Source organism: Oncorhynchus nerka, linkage group LG1 (assembly GCF_034236695.1).
Source record: "Oncorhynchus nerka isolate Pitt River linkage group LG1, Oner_Uvic_2.0, whole genome shotgun sequence".
NCBI lineage: Eukaryota > Metazoa > Chordata > Actinopteri > Salmoniformes > Salmonidae > Oncorhynchus > Oncorhynchus nerka.
This window is the reverse complement of record NC_088396.1, coordinates 48222167-48242503: the sequence shown is the minus strand read 5'-3', so window position 1 is coordinate 48242503 and position 20337 is coordinate 48222167. Positions and strand designations below refer to the sequence as shown.

The window sequence follows — 20337 nt, the reverse complement described above, 5'->3', positions numbered from 1 at the left end:
TGAATGCTAACTTTTTCATAGGAGGCTATTTTCCCAATAAATTGCAGCTTTGTAGAAATATAACACGTCTTCGTGTACATGTACAGAGAGATGAATGCCAATTTATGCAGCATATATTTAAGCAATAAGGCACCTCAGGGGACTAGTTTATGGCCAATATTCCCTCGGCTAAGGGCTGTTCTTATGTACGACGCAACACGGAGTGCCTGGATACAGCCATTAGCCGTGCTATATTGGCCATATACCACGAACCCCTGAGGTGCCTTATTGATATTATAAACTGGTTACTAACATATATATATTTTTTTAAATAGCCGTGGTAAATGGTCTGATATACCACAGCTTTCAGCCAATCAGCATTCAGGGCTCAAACCACCTGGTTTATAATGTTCGTCAAGACATCAATACAAAGAAAATCACTTGAAGAGTTCAGAGTAGAAGACAAATGATCGAAACAAACAGAGATCAAAATGAGACGACAGAAAGCTGATGAGGGCTAGTGACATCACATGCACATTTCTGTCGCTTTAAGGATCCCTATGGGGACGGCTCCACAGGAAACACTACCAGTGATGTCATATACAGTAGCAAGAAAAAGTATGTGAACCCTTTTGAATTACCTGGATTTCTGCATAAATTTGACATAAAATTTGATCTGATTTTCATCTAAGTCACAACAATAGACACAGTGTGCTTAAACTAATAACACACAAATTATTGTATTTTTCTTGTCTATATTGAATACATAATTTAAACATTCACAGTGTAAGTTGTAAAAAGTATGTGAACCCCCCCCTAGGCTAATGACTTCTCCAAAAGCTAATTGAAGTCAGGACTCAGCTAACCTGGAGTCCAATCAATGAGACTAGATTGGAGATGTTGATTAGAGCTGCCTTGCCTTATAAAAACACTCACAAAATTTGAGTTTTCTATTCACAAGAAGCATTGCCTGATGTGTCCCATGCCTCAAACAAAAGAGATCACAGAAGACCTAAGATTAACATTTGTCAACTTGCATAAAGCTGGAAAGGGTTACAAAAGTATCTCTAAAGGCCTTGATGTTCATCAGTCCACGGTAAGACAAATTGTCTATAAATGGAGAAAGTTCGGCACTGTTGCTCCTCTCCCTAGGAGTGGCCGTCATACAAAGATGACTGCAAGAGCACAGAGCAGAATGCTCAACGAGGTTAAGAAGAATCCTAGAGTGTCAGCTAAAGACTTTACAGAAATCTCTGTAAGATGCTAACATCTCTGTTGACGAGTCTACAATACATAAAACACTAAACAAGAATGGTATTCATGGGAGGACACCATGGAAGAAGACACTGCTGTCCAAAAAAAACATTGTTGCACGTCTGAAGTTTGCAAAAGAGCACCTGGATGTTCCACAGCGCTACTGGCAAAATATTCTGTGGACAGATGAAACTAAAGTTGTGTTGTTTGGAAGGAACACACAACACTGTGTGGAGAAAAAAAGGCACAGCACACCAACACCAAAACCTCATCCCAACTGTAAACTATGGTGGAGGGAGCATCATGATTTGGGGCTGCTTTGTTGCCTCATGGCCTGGACAGCCTGCTAATATCGAAGGAAAAATGAATTCCCAAGTTTATCAAGACATTTTGCAATAGAATGTAAGGCTAGCTGTCTGGCAATTGAAGCTCAACAGAAGTTAGGTGATGCAACAGGACATCAACCCAATAGACAGAAGTAAATCATCAACAGAATGGCTTGAACAGAAGAAAATATGCGTTCTGGAGTGGCCCAGTCAGAGTCCTGATCTTCTGGAGTGGCCCAGTCAGAGTCCTGACCTTCTGGAGTGGCCCAGTCAGAGTCCTGACCTCAATCTGAGTGGCCCAGTCAGAATCCTGACCTTCTGGAGTGGCCCAGTCAGTCCTGACCTTCTGGAGTGGCCCAGTCAGAGTCCTGACCTTCTGGAGTGGCCCAGTCAGTCCTGACCTTCTGGAGTGGCCCAGTCAGAGTCCTGACCTCAATCTGAGTGGCCCAGTCAGAGTCCTGACCTTCTGGAGTGGCCCAGTCAGAGTCCTGACCTTCTGGAGTGGCCCAGTCAGAGTCCTGACCTTCTGGAGTGGCCCAGTCAGAGTCCTGACCTTCTGGAGTGGCCCAGTCAGAGTCCTGACCTTCTGGAGTGGCCCAGTCAGAGTCCTGACCTTCTGGTGTGGCCCAGTCAGTCCTGATGCTGTGGCATGACCTCAAGAGAGCGGTTCACACCAGACATCCCAAGAATATTGTGGAACTGAAACAGTTTTATAAAGAGGAATGGTCCAAAATTCCTCCTGACCGTTGTGCAGGTCTGATCCACAACTACAGAAAACGTTTGTTTGAGGTTATTGCTGCCAAAGGAGGGTCAACCAGTTATTAAATCCAAGGGTTCACATACTTTCTCCAACCTGCACTGTGAATGTTTACATGGTGTGTTCAATAAAGACATGACAAATTATAATTGTTTGTGTGTTATTAGTTTAAGCAGACTGTGTGTGTCTATTGTTGTGACTTAGATGAAAATCAGATAAAATTGTATGACCAATTTATGCAGGAATCCAGGTAATTCTAAAGGGTTCACATACTTTTTCCTCCCACTGTATGAATCATGGAACCCCAACACTCCACAGACAGGAACCCCAACACACCACAGACAGGAACCCCAACACTCCACAGACAGGAACCCCAGTCAGGATGGAGGCTACACCAGTCCCCCCCCCCCCCCCCCCATGCCTCAAGTCACCCCCCCCTCTCTGTTCATGTGGCATTCTTTTAGTTCATCCATCCTCATGGATGAATGCCCCGGGTCCCATCCTCCACAGAGTGACTGTACTCTATACAACTGTGTAACACAATCCTTTGTCCTGGTCCATTGGACAAGCCAGAGAAGGTGTGAGAGAAAATTAACAGAACATCAATATTGTCTCAGTTTAGCCAAAAGCAAACTTGATGATAAGGAGAACAGAAAAGCAGGAAATGGCCACTCATGGCAGCGCTGGCACAGAGCGTTTGAGGTCAGGAGTCAGCCAATCCGGTGGGTCTCACACCACAGAGGAGGAGTTGGGCAGGCCCACGATGGTGGCGCCGCTGGGGGTACCACTGATGACGTTGAAGATGTGCAGTGAGTCTGGAAGAACGTTCTTCATGCCATCCTCCACTGGAATGATCTGGAAGGGAGCGACGGAGGGTGTTCAAGATAATGTTACAGGAACAAATGATTCGTTCCGACAACTTAGTAAGAATGAATCACACGTAATAAAGTCCAGAGATGTTTTACCATCCAATCTGCTCATGTCAGCACAAAGGACAAACAGAGGGAAAAGGGGGTTATCAAATATCACAATAGCATGAAATATTATAAAATTACTACGAAATCCCAATGCCCTACTAATTATAACTATTACTTTCATAATAATACTCCAATTAAACTGTTTTACCAGTATTGCAATCAAAACAAACACAACAGATTCTTCCAAAATTTACAAATAATCAAAAAACGGCTGATGAACAAACAATGATGGATCCCAATGTTAGTTACGATAGTAGGTAACTCATGCTTACTGGCTCGTGCATGATGGCGGACAGCTCTCTGGCCAGGTCTCTGTAGTTGGCCTTCATCTCGTCATGGTACTCCTGCTGGTCCTCTTTAATCAGCCGCTCGTTGATGCCCAGGCCATGGCCACACGCTTCCACAAACTGCCTGCTCCACAAAAGGCCAGTGTCATAAATAATCAGCCACCTGAGCCACGGCCTGTTCACCCCACTACCATCCAGAAGGCGAGGTCGGTACAGGTGCATCAAAGTTGGGACCGAGAGACTGAAAAACAGCTTCTATCTCAAGGCCATCAGACTGTTAAATAGTCACCATTAGCTGGCCCCTGTCCAGTACCCTGCCCTGAACTAGATGGCAACTACCAGGTTACTCTACCTTGCACCTTAGAGCCTGCTTCCCTATGTACTGTAAATAGTCATGGAACACTGGTCACTTTAAAAATGGATCACTGGCCCCTTTAATAATGTTTACATACTGTTTTACCCACTTCATATGTATATTCCTGTCAAGTACTATCCTATTTTACAATGTGTACTTTAGCAACTCACCTGAAGACCTCTTTAAGTTGTTTGACCTTGTTGTCAGGGTACTTCTTGGTGCTGGCATCATCGAGGAAAGCTCGGGCATATGCGAGGGGACCAGCATTTACCTATAGATTAAAGGAACATTTATTTTAGATTCTCAAGTTGAGGGATGTCTTTACCACATAGAACAAGTTGAGGGATATATTTACCATATATAACAAGTTGAGGGATATATTTACCATACAGAACAAGTTGAGGGATATATTTACCACACAGAACAAGTTGAGGGATATATTTACCATATAGAACAAGTTGAGGGATATATTTACCATACAGAACAAGTTGAGGGATATATTTACCAAACATAACAAGTTGAGGGATATATTTACCATACAGAACAAGTTGAGGGATATATTTACCATACATAACAAGTTGAGGGATATATTTACCATATATAACAAGTTGAGGGATATATTTACCATACAGAACAAGTTGAGGGATATATTTACCATACAGAACAAGTTGAGGAATATATTTACCACATAGAACAAGTTGAGGGATATATTTACCATACAGAACAAGTTGAGGGATATATTTACCATACAGAACAAGTTGAGGGATATATTTACCATACAGAACAAGTTGAGGGATATATTTACCATATATAACACGTTGAGGGATATATTTACCATACAGAACAAGTTGAGGGATATATTTACCATACAGAACAAGTTGAGGGATATATTTACCATACAGAACAAGTTGAGGGATATATTTATAATATAGAACAAGTTGAGGGATATATTTATCATACAGAACAAGTTGAGGGATATATTTACCATACAGAACAAGTTGAGGGATATATTTACCATACAGAACAAGTTGAGGGATATATTTATCATACAGAACAAGTTGAGGGATATATTTACCATACAGAACAAGTTGAGGGATATTTATTTACCATACAGAACAAGTTGAGGGATATATTTACCAGAACAAGTACAGAACAAGTTGAGGGATATATTTACCATACAGAACAAGTTGAGGGATATATTTGCCATACAGAACAAGTTGAGGGATATATTTACCATACAGAACAAGTTGAGGGATATATTTACCATACAGAACAAGTTGAGGGATATATTTACCATACAGAACAAGTTGAGGGATATATTTACCATACAGAACAAGTTGAGGGATATATTTAACAAGTTGAGGGATATATTTATCATTGACAGAACAAGTTGAGGGATATATTTACCATACAGAACAAGTTGAGGGATATATTTACCATACAGAACAAGTTGAGGGATATATTTACAGAACATACAGAACAAGTTGAGGGATATATTTACCATACAGAACAAGTTGAGGGATATATTTACCATACCATTGACAGAACAAGTTGAGGGATATATTTACCATACAGAACAAGTTGAGGGATATATTTACCATACAGAACAAGTTGAGGGATATATTGGATTGAGGGATATATTTACCATACAGAACAAGTTGGGATATATTTGCCATACAGAACAAGTTGAGGGATATATTTACCATACAGAACAAGTTGAGGGATATATTTACCATACAGAACAAGTTGAGGGATATATTTACCATACAGAACAAGTTGAGGGATATATTGATAATGCAGAACAAGTTGAGGGATATATTTACCATACCATTGACAGAACAAGTTGAGGGATATATTTACCATACATATTTACCAGAACAAGTTGAGGGATATATTTACCATACAGAACAAGTTGAGGGATATATTTACCATACAGAACAAGTTGAGGGATATATTTACCAAACAGAACAAGTTGAGGGATATATTGATAATGCAGAACAAGTTGAGGGATATATTTACCATACAGAACAAGTTGAGGGATATATTTACCATACAGAACAAGTTGAGGGATATATTGATAATAATGCAGAACAAGTTGAGGATATATTTACCATACAGAACAAGTTGAGGGATATATTTACCATACAGAACAAGTTGATATATTTACCATACAGATAAGTTGAGGGATATATTTACCATACAGAACAAGTTGAGGGATATATTTACCATACAGAACAAGTTGAGGGATATATTGATAATGCAGAACAAGTTGAGGGATATATTTACCATACAGAACAAGTTGAGGGATATATTTGCCATACAGAACAAGTTGAGGAACAAGTTGAGGGATATATTTACCATACAGAACAAGTTGAGGATATATTTACCATACAGAACAAGTTGAGGGATATATTTACCATACAGAACAAGTTGAGGGATATATTTACCATACAGAACAAGTTGAGGGATATATTGATAATGCAGAACAAGTTGAGGGATATATTTACCATACAGAACAAGTTGAGGGATATATTTACCATACAGAACAAGTTGAGGGATATATTTACCATACAGAACAAGTTGAGGGATATATTTACCATACAGAACAAGTTGAGGGATATATTTACCATACAGAACAAGTTGAGGGATATATTGATAATGCAGAACAAGTTGAGGGATATATTTACCATACAGAACAAGTTGAGGGATATATTTACCATACAGAACAAGTTGAGGGATATATTTACCATACAGAACAAGTAATATATTTACAGAACAAGTTGAGGGATATATTTACCATACAGAACAAGTTGAGGGATATATTTACCATACAGAACAAGTTGAGGGATATATTTACAGAACAAGTACAGAACAAGTTGAGGGATATATTTACCATACAGAACAAGTTGAGGGATATATTTACAAGTTGAAGAACAAGTTGAACATATTTACGTTGAGGGATATATTGATAATGCAGAACAAGTTGAGGGATATATTTACCATACAGAACAAGTTGAGGGATATATTTACCATACAGAACAAGTTGAACAAGGGATATATTGATAATAGAACAAGTTGAGGGATATATTTACCAGAACAAGTTGAGGGATATATTTACCATACAGAACAAGTTGAGGGATATATTTACCATACAGAACAAGAACAAGTTGAGGGATATATTTACCATACAGAACAAGTTGAGGGATATATTTACCATACAGAATATATTTACAACAGAACAAGTTGAGGGATATATTTACCATACAGAACAAGTTGAGGGATATATTGATAATGCAGAACAAGTTGAGGGATATATTTACCATACAGAACAAGTTGAGGGATATATTTGCCATACAGAACAAGTTGAGGGATATATTTACCATACAGAACAAGTTGAGGGATATATTTACCATACAGAACAAGTTGAGGGATATATTTACCATACAGAACAAGTATATATTTACCATACAGAACAAGTTGAGGGATATATTTACAGAACAAGTTGAGGGATATATTTACCATACAGAACAAGTTGAATATATTGATAATGCAGAACAAGTTGAGGGATATATTTACCATACAGAACAAGTTGAGGGATATATTTACCATACAGAACAAGTTGAGGGATATATTTACCATACAGAACAAGTTGAGGGATATATTTACCATACAGAACAAGTTGAGGGATATATATTTACCATACAGAACAAGTTGAGGGATATATTTACCATACAGAAGTTGAATATATTTACCATACAGAACAAGTTGAGGGATATATTTACCATACAGAACAAGTTGAGGGATATATTTACCATACAGAACAAGTTGAGGGATATATTTACCATACAGAACAAGTTGAGGGATATATTTACCATACAGAACAAGTTGAGGGATATATTGATAATGAAGAACAAGTTGAGGGATATATTTACCATACAGAACAAGTTGAGGGATATATTTACCATACAGAACAAGTTGAGGGATATATTTACCATACAGAACAAGTTGAGGGATATATTTACCATACAGAACAAGTTGAGGGATATATTTACCATACAGAACAAGTTGAGGGATATATTGATAATGCAGAACAAGTTGAGGGATATATTTACCATACAGAACAAGTTGAGGGAGTTGAGATATTTACCATACAGAACAAGTTGAGGGATATATTTACCATACAGAACAAGTTGAGGGATATATTTACCATACAGAACAAGTTGAGGGATATATTTACCATACAGAACAAGTTGAGGGATATATTGATAATTGAGGGATATATTTACCAGAACAAGTTGAGGGATATATTTACCATACAGAACAAGTTGAGGGATATATTTACCATATAGAACAAGTTGAGGGATATATTGATAATGCAGAACAAGTTGAGGGATATATTTACCATACAGAACAAGTTGAGGGATATATTTACCATACAGAATATATTTACCATACAAACAAGTTGAGGGATATATTTACCATACAGAACAAGTTGAGGGATATATTTGAGGGATATATTGATAATACAGAACAAGTTGAGGGATATTTATTTACCATACAGAACAAGTTGAGGGATATATTGATAATGCAGAACAAGTTGAGGGATATATTTACCATACAGAACAAGTTGAGGGATATATTTACCATACAGAACAAGTTGAGGGATATATTGATAATGCAGAACAAGTTGAGGGATATATTTACCATACAGAACAAGTTGAGGGATATATTTACCATACAGAACAAGTTGAGGGATATATTTACCATACAGAACAAGTTGAGGGATATATTTACCATACAGAACAAGTTGAGGGATATATTGATAATGCAGAACAAGTTGAGGGATATATTTACCATACAGAACAAGTTGAGGGATATATTTACCATACAGAACAAGTTGAGGGATATATTTACCATACAGAACAAGTTGAGGGATATATTTACCATACAGAACAAGTTGAGGGATATATTTACCATACAGAACAAGTTGAGGGATATATTGATAATGCAGTTGAGGGAAATTTACCATACAGAACAAGTTGAGGGATATATTTACCATACAGAACAAGTTGAGGGATATATTTACCATACAGAACAAGTTGAGGGATATATTTACCATACAGAACAAGTTGAGGGATATATTTACCATACAGAACAAGTTGAGGGATATATTGATAATATATTGCAGAACAAGTTGAGGGATATATTTACCATACAGAACAAGTTGAGGGATATATTTGCCATACAGAACAAGTTGAGGATATATACAGAACAAGTTATATATTGATACAGAACAAGTTGAGGGATATATTTACCATACAGAACAAGTTGAGGGATATATTGATAATGCAGAACAAGTTGAGGGATATATTTACCATACAGAACAAGTTGAGGGATATATTTGCCATACAGAACAAGTTGAGGGATATATTTACCATACAGAACAAGTTGAGGGATATATTTACCATACAGAACAAGTTGAGGGATATATTTACCATACAGAACAAGTTGAGGGATATATTGATAATGCAGAACAAGTTGAGGGATATATTTACCATACAGAACAAGTTGAGGGATATATTTACCATACAGAACAAGTTGAGGGATATATTGATAATAATGCAGAACAAGTTGAGGGATATATTTACCATACAGAACAAGTTGAGGGATATATTTACCATACAGAACAAGTTGAGGGATATATTTACCATACAGAACAAGTTGAGGGATATATTTACCATACAGAACAAGTTGAGGGATATATTTACCATACAGAACAAGTTGAGGGATATATTGATACAGAACAAGTTGAGGGATATATTTACCATACAGAACAAGTTGAGGGATATATTTACCATACAGAACAAGTTGAGGGATATATTTATAATACAGAACAAGTTGAGGGATATATTGATAATGCAGAACAAGTTGAGGGATATATTTACCATACAGAACAAGTTGAGGGATATATTTATATATTGATAATGAGGATATATTTACAGAACAAGTTGAGGGATATATTTACCATACAGAACAAGTTGAGGATATATTTACCATACAGAACAAGTTGAACAAGGGGGATATATTTACCATACAGAACAAGTTGAGGGATATATTGATAATGCAGAACAAGTTGAGGGATATATTTACCATACAGAACAAGTTGAGGGATATATTTACCATACAGAACAAGTTGAGGGATATATTTACCATACAGAACAAGTTGAGGGATATATTTACCATACAGAACAAGTTGAGGGATATATTGATACCATACAGAACAAGTTGAGGGATATATTTACCATACAGAACAAGTTGAGGGAGGATATATTTACCATACAGAACAAGTTGAGGGATATATTTACCATACAGAACAAGTTGAGGGATATATTTACCATACAGAACAAGTTGAGGGATATATTGATAATGAAGAACAAGTTGAGGGATATATTTACCATACAGAACAAGTTGAGGGATATATTTGCCATACAGAACAAGTTGAGGGATATATTTACCATACAGAACAAGTTGAGGGATATATTTACCATACAGAATAAGTTGAGGGATATATTTACCATTGAGGGACAGAACAAGTTGAGGGATATATTGATAATGCAGAACAAGTTGAGGGATATATTTACCATACAGAACAAGTTGAGGGATATATTTACCATAAGTTGAGGGATATATTTAATACAGAACAAGTTGAGGATATATTTACCATACAGAACAAGTTGAGGGATATATTTACCATACAGAACAAGTTGAGGGATATATTTACCATACAGAACAAGTTGAGGGATATATTTACCATACAGAACAAGTTGAGGGATATATTTACCATACAGAACAAGTTGATAATGGAACAAGATATATTTACCATACAGAACAAGTTGAGGGATATATTTACCATAATGCAGAACAAGTTGAGGGATATATTTACCATACAGAACAAGTTGAGGATATATTTACCATACAGAACAAGTTGAGGATATATTTACCATACAGAACAATATATTTACCATGAACAAGTTGAGGGATATATTTACCATACAGAACAAGTTGAGGATATATTTACCATACAGAACAAGTTGAGGGATATATTGATAATGCAGAACAAGTTGAGGGATATATTTACCATACAGAACAAGTTGAGGATATATTTACCATACAGAACAAGTTGAGGGATATATTTACCATACAGAACAAGTTGAGGGATATATTTACCATACAGAACAAGTTGAGGATATATTTACCATACAGAACAAGTTGAGGGATATATTGATAATGCAGAACAAGTTGAGGATATATTTACCATACAGAACAAGTTGAGGATATATTGATAATACAGAACAAGTTGAGGATATATTTACCATACAGAACAAGTTGAGGATATATTTACCATACAGAACAAGTTGAGGGATATATTTACCATACAGAACAAGTTGAGGGATATATTTACCATACAGAACAAGTTGAGGGATATATTTACCATACAGAACAAGTTGAGGGATATATTGATAATGCAGAACAAGTTGAGGATATATTTACCATACAGAACAAGTTGAGGGATATATTTACCATACAGAACAAGTTGAGGATATATTTACCATACAGAACAAGTTGAGGGATATATTTACCATACAGAACAAGTTGAGGGATATATTTACCATACAGAACAAGTTGAGGGATATATTTACCATACAGAACAAGTTGAGGATATATTTACCATACAGAACAAGTTGAGGGATATATTTACCATACAGAACAAGTTGAGGGATATATTTACCATACAGAACAAGTTGAGGGATATATTGATAATGCAGAACAAGTTGAGGGATATATTTACCATACAGAACAAGTTGAGGGATATATTTACCATACAGAACAAGTTGAGGGATATATTTACCATACAGATAAGTGCATTGAGGATATATTTACCATACAGAACAAGTTGAGGATATATTTACCATACAGAACAAGTTGAGGATATATTTACCATACAGAACAAGTTGAGGATATATTTACCATACAGAACAAGTTGAGGATATATTTACCATACAGAACAAGTTGAGGATATATTGATAATGCAGAACAAGTTGAGGGATATATTTACCATACAGAACAAGTTGAGGGATATATTTACCATATAGAACAAGTTGAGGGATATATTGATAATGCAGAACAAGTTGAGGGATATATTTACCATACAGAACAAGTTGAGGATATATTTACCATACAGAACAAGTTGAGGGATATATTTACCATACAGAACAAGTTGAGGGATATATTTACCATACAGAACAAGTTGAGGGATATATTTAATACAGAACAAGTTGAGGGATATATTTACCATACAGAACAAGTTGAGGGATATATTTACCATACAGAACAAGTTGAGGGATATATTTACCATACAGAACAAGTTGAGGGATATATTGATAATGCAGAACAAGTTGAGGGATATATTTACCATACAGAACAAGTTGAGGGATATATTTACCATACAGAACAAGTTGAGGGATATATTTACCATACAGAACAAGTTGAGGGATATATTGATAAGAACAAGTTGAGGGATATATTTACAGAACAAGTTGAGGGATATATTTACCATACAGAACAAGTTGAGGATATATTTACCATATAGAACAAGTTGAGGGATATATTTAATGCCAAGTTGAGGGATATATTTACAGAACAAGTTGAGGGATATATTTACCATACAGAACAAGTTGAGGGATATATTTACCATACAGAACAAGTTGAGGGATATATTTACCATACAGAACAAGTTGAGGGATATATTTACCATACAGAACAAGTTGAGGGATATATTTACCATACAGAACAAGTTGAGGGATATATTTACCATACAGAACAAGTTGAGGGATATATTTACCATACAGAACAAGTTGAGGATATATTGATATATTGAGGGATATATTTACCATACAGAACAAGTTGAGGGATATATTTACCATACAGAACAAGTTGAGGATATATTTACCATACAGAACAAGTTGAGGGATATATTTAATACAGAACAAGTTGAGGGATATATTTACCATACAGAACAAGTTGAGGGATATATTTACCATACAGAACAAGTTGAGGGATATATTTAAGTTGAGGATATATTTACCATACAGAACAAGTTGAGGGATATATTGATAATGCAGAACAAGTTGAGGGATATATTTACCATACAGAACAAGTTGAGGGATATATTTGCCATACAGAACAAGTTGAGGGATATATTTACCATACAGAACAAGTTGAGGGATATATTTACCATACAGAACAAGTTGAGGGATATATTTACCATACAGAACAAGTTGAGGGATATATTGATAATGCAGAACAAGTTGAGGATATATTTACCATACAGAACAAGTTGAGGGATATATTTACCATATAGAACAAGTTGAGGATATATTGATAATGCAGAACAAGTTGAGGGATATATTTACCATACAGAACAAGTTGAGGATATATTCACCATACAGAACAAGTTGAGGGATATATTTACCATACAGAACAAGTTGAGGGATATATTTACCATACAGAACAAGTTGAGGATATATTTACCATACAGAACAAGTTGAGGATATATTGATAATGCAGAACAAGTTGAGGGATATATTTACCATACAGAACAAGTTGAGGGATATATTTACCATACAGAACAAGTTGAGGGATATATTGATAATGCAGAACAAGTTGAGGGATATATTTACCATACAGAACAAGTTGAGGATATATTTACCATACAGAACAAGTTGAGGGATATATTTACCATACAGAACAAGTTGAGGATATATTTACCAGAACAGAACAACAGAAAGTTGAGGGATATATGATAATACAGAACAAGTTGAGGGATATATTTACCATACAGAACAAGTTGAGGGATATATTTACCATACAGAACAAGTTGAGGGATATATTTACCATACAGAACAAGTTGAGGGATATATTTACCATACAGAACAAGTTGAGGGATATATTTACCATACAGAACAAGTTGAGGGATATATTGATAATGTTGAGGACAAATAGAGTTGAGGATATATTTACCATACAGAATATATTGATAATGCAGAACAAGTTGAGGGATATATTTACCATACAGAACAAGTTGAGGATATATTTACCATACAGAACAAGTTGAGGGATATATTTACCATACAGAACAAGTTGAGGATATATTGATACATGCAGAACAAGTTGAGGATATATTTACCATACAGAACAAGTTGAGGGATATATTTGCCATACAGAACAAGTTGAGGGATATATTTACCATACAGAACAAGTTGAGGGATATATTTACCATACAGAACAAGTTGAGGGATATATTTATCATACAGAACAAGTTGAGGGATATATTTACCATACAGAACAAGTTGAGGGATATATTTGCCATACAGAACAAGTTGAGGGATATATTTACCATACAGAACAAGTTGAGGGATATATTTACCATACAGAACAAGTTGAGGGATATATTTACCATACAGAACAAGTTGAGGGATATATTGATAATGCAGAACAAGTTGAGGGATATATTTACCATACAGAACAAGTTGAGGGATATATTTACCATATAGAACAAGTTGAGGGATATATTGATAATGCAGAACAAGTTGAGGGATATATTTACCATACAGAACAAGTTGAGGATATATTCATATTTACCATACAGAACAAGTTGAGGGATATATTTACCATACAGAACAAGTTGAGGGATATATTTACCATACAGAACAAGTTGAGGGATATATTTACCATAGAACAGAACAAGTTGAGGATATATTGATAATGCAGAACAAGTTGAGGGATATATTTACCATACAGAACAAGTTGAGGGATATATTTACCATACAGAACAAGTTGAGGGATATATTGATAATATATTTACAGAACAAGTTGAGGGATATAGAACAAGTTTATATTGATAATACAGAACAAGTTGAGGGATATATTTACCATACAGAACAAGTTGAGGGATATATTTACCATACAGAACAAGTTGAGGGATATATTGATAATGCAGAACAAGTTGAGGGATATATTTACCATACAGAACAAGTTGAGGGATATATTTACCATATAGAACAAGTTGAGGGATATATTGATAATGCAGAACAAGTTGAGGGATATATTTACCATACAGAACAAGTTGAGGGATATATTCACCATACAGAACAAGTTGAGGGATATATTTACCATACAGAACAAGTTGAGGGATATATTTACCATACAGAACAAGTTGAGGGATATATTTACCATACAGAACAAGTTGAGGGATATATTGATAATGCAGAACAAGTTGAGGGATATATTTACCATACAGAACAAGTTGAGGGATATATTTACCATACAGAACAAGTTGAGGGATATATTGATAATGCAGAACAAGTTGAGGGATATATTTACCATACAGAACAAGTTGAGGGATATATTTACCATACAGAACAAGTTGAGGGATATATTTACCATACAGAACAAGTTGAGGGATATATTTACCATACAGAACAAGTTGAGGGATATATTTACCATACAGAACAAGTTGAGGGATATATTGATAATGCAGAACAAGTTGAGGGATATATTTACCATACAGAACAAGTTGAGGGATATATTTGCCATACAGAACAAGTTGAGAACAAGGATATATTTACCATACAGAACAAGTTGAGGGATATATTGATAATGCAGAACAAGTTGAGGGATATATTTACCATACAGAACAAGTTGAGGGATATATTTACCATACAGAACAAGTTGAGGGATATATTGATAATGCAGAACAAGTTGAGGGATATATTTACCATACAGAACAAGTTGAGGGATATATTTACCATACAGAACAAGTTGAGGGATATATTTACCATACAGAACAAGTTGAGGGATATATTTACCATACAGAACAAGTTGAGGGATATATTTACCATACAGAACAAGTTGAGGGATATATTGATAATGCAGAACAAGTTGAGGGATATATTTACCATACAGAACAAGTTGAGGGATATATTTGCCATACAGAACAAGTTGAGGGATATATTTACCATACAGAACAAGTTGAGGGATATATTTACCATACAGAACAAGTTGAGGGATATATTTACCATACAGAACAAGTTGAGGGATATATTGATAATGCAGGACAAATAGAGGGATATATTTACCATACAGAACAAGTTGAGGGATATATTTACCATACAAAACAAGTTGAGGGATATATTTACCATACAGAACAAGTTGAGGGATATATTTACCATACAGAACAAGTTGAGGGATATATTGATAATGCAGAACAAGTTGAGGGATATATTTACCATACAGAACAAGTTGAGGGATATATTTGCCATACAGAACAAGTTGAGGGATATATTTACCATACAGAACAAGTTGAGGGATATATTTACCATACAGAACAAGTTGAGGGATATATTGATAATGCAGACCAAGTTGAGGGATATATTTACCATACAGAACAAGTTGAGGGATATATTTGCCATACAGAACAAGTTGAGGGATATATTTACCATACAGAACAAGTTGAGGGATATATTTACCATACAGAACAAGTTGAGGGATATATTTACCATACAGAACAAGTTGAGGGATATATTTACCATACAGAACAAGTTGAGGGATATATTGATAATGCAGAACAAGTTGAGGGATATATTTACCATACAGAACAAGTTGAGGGATATATTTACCATATAGAACAAGTTGAGGGATATATTGATAATGCAGAACAAGTTGAGGGATATATTTACCATACAGAACAAGTTGAGGGATATATTCACCATACAGAACAAGTTGAGGGATATATTTACCATACAGAACAAGTTGAGGGATATATTTACCATACAGAACAAGTTGAGGGATATATTTACCATACAGAACAAGTTGAGGGATATATTGATAATGCAGAACAAGTTGAGGGATATATTTACCATACAGAACAAGTTGAGGGATATATTTACCATACAGAACAAGTTGAGGGATATATTGATAATGCAGAACAAGTTGAGGGATATATTTACCATACAGAACAAGTTGAGGGATATATTTACCATACAGAACAAGTTGAGGTTGATATATTTACCATACAGAACAAGTTGAGGGATATATTTACCATACAGAACAAGTTGAGGGATATATTGATAATGCAGAACAAGTTGAGGGATATATTTACCATACAGAACAAGTTGAGGGATATATTCACCATACAGAACAAGTTGAGGGATATATTTACCATTGACAGAACAAGTTGAGGGATATATTTACCATACAGAACAAGTTGAGGGATATATTTACCATACAGAACAAGTTGAGGGATATATTGATATATTGATAATGCAGAACAAGTTGAGGGATATATTTACCATACAGAACAAGTTGAGGGATATATTTACCATACAGAACAAGTTGAGGGATATATTTGATAATTTACAGAACAAGTTGAGGGATATATTTACCATACAGAACAAGTTGAGGGATATATTTACCATACAGAACAAGTTGAGGGATATATTGATAATGCAGAACAAGTTGAGGGATATATTTACCATACAGAACAAGTTGAGGGATATATTGATAATGCAGAACAAGTTGAGGGATATATTTACCATACAGAACAAGTTGAGGGATATATTTGCCATACAGAACAAGTTGAGGGATATATTTACCATACAGAACAAGTTGAGGGATATATTTACCATACAGAACAAGTTGAGGGATATATTGATAATGCAGACCAAGTTGAGGGATATATTTACCATACAGAACAAGTTGAGGGATATATTTGCCAAGTTGAGGGATATATTTGCCATACAGAACAAGTTGAGGGATATATTTACCATACAGAACAAGTTGAGGGATATATTTACCATACAGAACAAGTTGAGGATATATTTACCATACAGAACAAGTTGAGGGATATATTGATAATGCAGAACAAGTTGAGGGATATATTTACCATACAGAACAAGTTGAGGATATATTTACCATATAGAACAAGTTGAGGGATATATTGATAATGCAGAACAAGTTGAGGGATATATTTACCATACAGAACAAGTTGAGGGATATATTCACCATACAGAACAAGTTGAGGGATATATTTACCATACAGAACAAGTTGAGGGATATATTTACCATACAGAACAAGTTGAGGGATATATTTACCATACAGAACAAGTTGAGGGATATATTGATAATGCAGAACAAGTTGAGGGATATATTTACCATACAGAACAAGTTGAGGGATATATTTACCATACAGAACAAGTTGAGGGATATATTGATAATGCAGAACAAGTTGAGGGATATATTTACCATACAGAACAAGTTGAGGGATATATTTACCATACAGAACAAGTTGAGGGATATATTTACCATACAGAACAAGTTGAGGGATATATTGATAATGCAGAACAAGTTGAGGGATATATTTACCATACAGAACAAGTTGAGGGATATATTTACCATATAGAACAAGTTGAGGGATATATTGATAATGCAGAACAAGTTGAGGGATATATTTACCATACAGAACAAGTTGAGGGATATATTCACCATACAGAACAAGTTGAGGGATATATTTACCATACAGAACAAGTTGAGGGATATATTTACCATACAGAACAAGTTGAGGGATATATTTACCATACAGAACAAGTTGAGGGATATATTGATAATGCAGAACAAGTTGAGGGATATATTTACCATACAGAACAAACAAGTTGAGGGATATATTTACCATACAGAACAAGTTGAGGGATATATTGATAATTGATAAGAACAAGTTGAGGGATATATTTACCATACAGAACAAGTTGAGGGATATATTTACCATACAGAACAAGTTGAGGGATATATTTACCATACAGAACAAGTTGAGGGATATATTTACCATACAGAACAAGTTGAGGGATATATTTACCATACAGAACAAGTTGAGGGATATATTGATAATGCAGAACAAGTTGAGGGATATATTTACCATACAGAACAAGTTGAGGGATATATTTGCCATACAGAACAAGTTGAGGGATATATTTACCATACAGAACAAGTTGAGGGATATATTGATAATGCAGAACAAGTTGAGGGATATATTTACCATACAGAACAAGTTGAGGGATATATTTACCATACAGAACAAGTTGAGGGATATATTGATAATGCAGAACAAGTTGAGGGATATATTTACCATACAGAACAAGTTGAGGGATATATTTACCATACAGAACAAGTTGAGGGATATATTTACCATACAGAACAAGTTGAGGGATATATTTACCATACAGAACAAGTTGAGGGATATATTTACCATACAGAACAAGTTGAGGGATATATTGATAATGCAGAACAAGTTGAGGGATATATTTACCATACAGAACAAGTTGAGGGATATATTTACCATACAGAACAAGTTGAGGGATATATTGATAATTTGAGGGATATATTTACCATACAGAACAAGTTGAGGGATATATTTACCATACAGAACAAGTTGAGGGATATATTTACCATACAGAACAAGTTGAGGGATATATTTACCATACAGAACAAGTTGAGGGATATGAACAAGTTGAGGGATATATTGATAATGCAGAACAGGGATATATTTACCATACAGAACAAGTTGAGGGATATATTTACCATACAGAACAAGTTGAGGGATATATTTACCATACAAAACAAGTTGAGGGATATATTTACCATACAGAACAAGTTGAGGATATATTTACCATACAGAACAAGTTGAGGGATATATTGATAATGCAGAACAAGTTGAGGGATATATTTGCCATACAGAACAAGTTGAGGGATATATTTACCATACAGAACAAGTTGAGGGATATATTTACCATACAGAACAAGTTGAGGGATATATTTACCATACAGAACAAGTTGAGGGATATATTGATAATGCAGACCAAGTTGAGGGATATATTTACCATACAGAACAAGTTGAGGGATATATTTGCCATACAGAACAAGTTGAGGGATATATTGAGGGATACCATTTACAGAACAAGTTGAGGGATATATTTACCATACAGAACAAGTTGAGGGATATATTTACCATACAGAACAAGTTGAGGGATATATTTACCATACAGAACAGGGATACAAGTTGATATATTTACCATACAGAACAAGTTGGATATATTGATAATGCAGAACAAGTTGAGGGATATATTTACCATACAGAACAAGTTGAGGGATATATTTACCATATAGAACAAGTTGAGGGATATATTGATAATGCAGAACAAGTTGAGGGATATATTTACCATACAGAACAAGTTGAGGGATATATTCACCATACAGAACAAGTTGAGGGATATATTTACCATACAGAACAAGT

The 20337-nt window shown here is 35.2% G+C and overlaps 1 protein-coding gene across 10 annotated transcripts in view; it reads right to left on the bottom strand.

Annotated features, from left to right (window-relative positions):
* Positions 1 to 2721: 2721 nt before the first annotated feature.
* The window catches only part of LOC115124084 (dedicator of cytokinesis protein 9-like), a 229148-nt gene continuing 211532 nt past the window's right edge, over positions 2722 to 20337 (bottom strand). For all 10 annotated transcript variants that reach the window (XM_065019375.1, XM_065019381.1, XM_065019383.1 and 7 more), the window contains 3 exons: positions 4106 to 4206; positions 3566 to 3704; positions 2722 to 3171 (listed from right to left, as the gene is read on the bottom strand). In XM_065019375.1, coding sequence (XP_064875447.1) covers positions 3046 to 3171; positions 3566 to 3704; positions 4106 to 4206 — 366 coding nt within the window. In that variant the 3' untranslated portion in view covers positions 2722 to 3045. The remainder of the gene's footprint in view (positions 3172 to 3565; positions 3705 to 4105; positions 4207 to 20337) is intronic.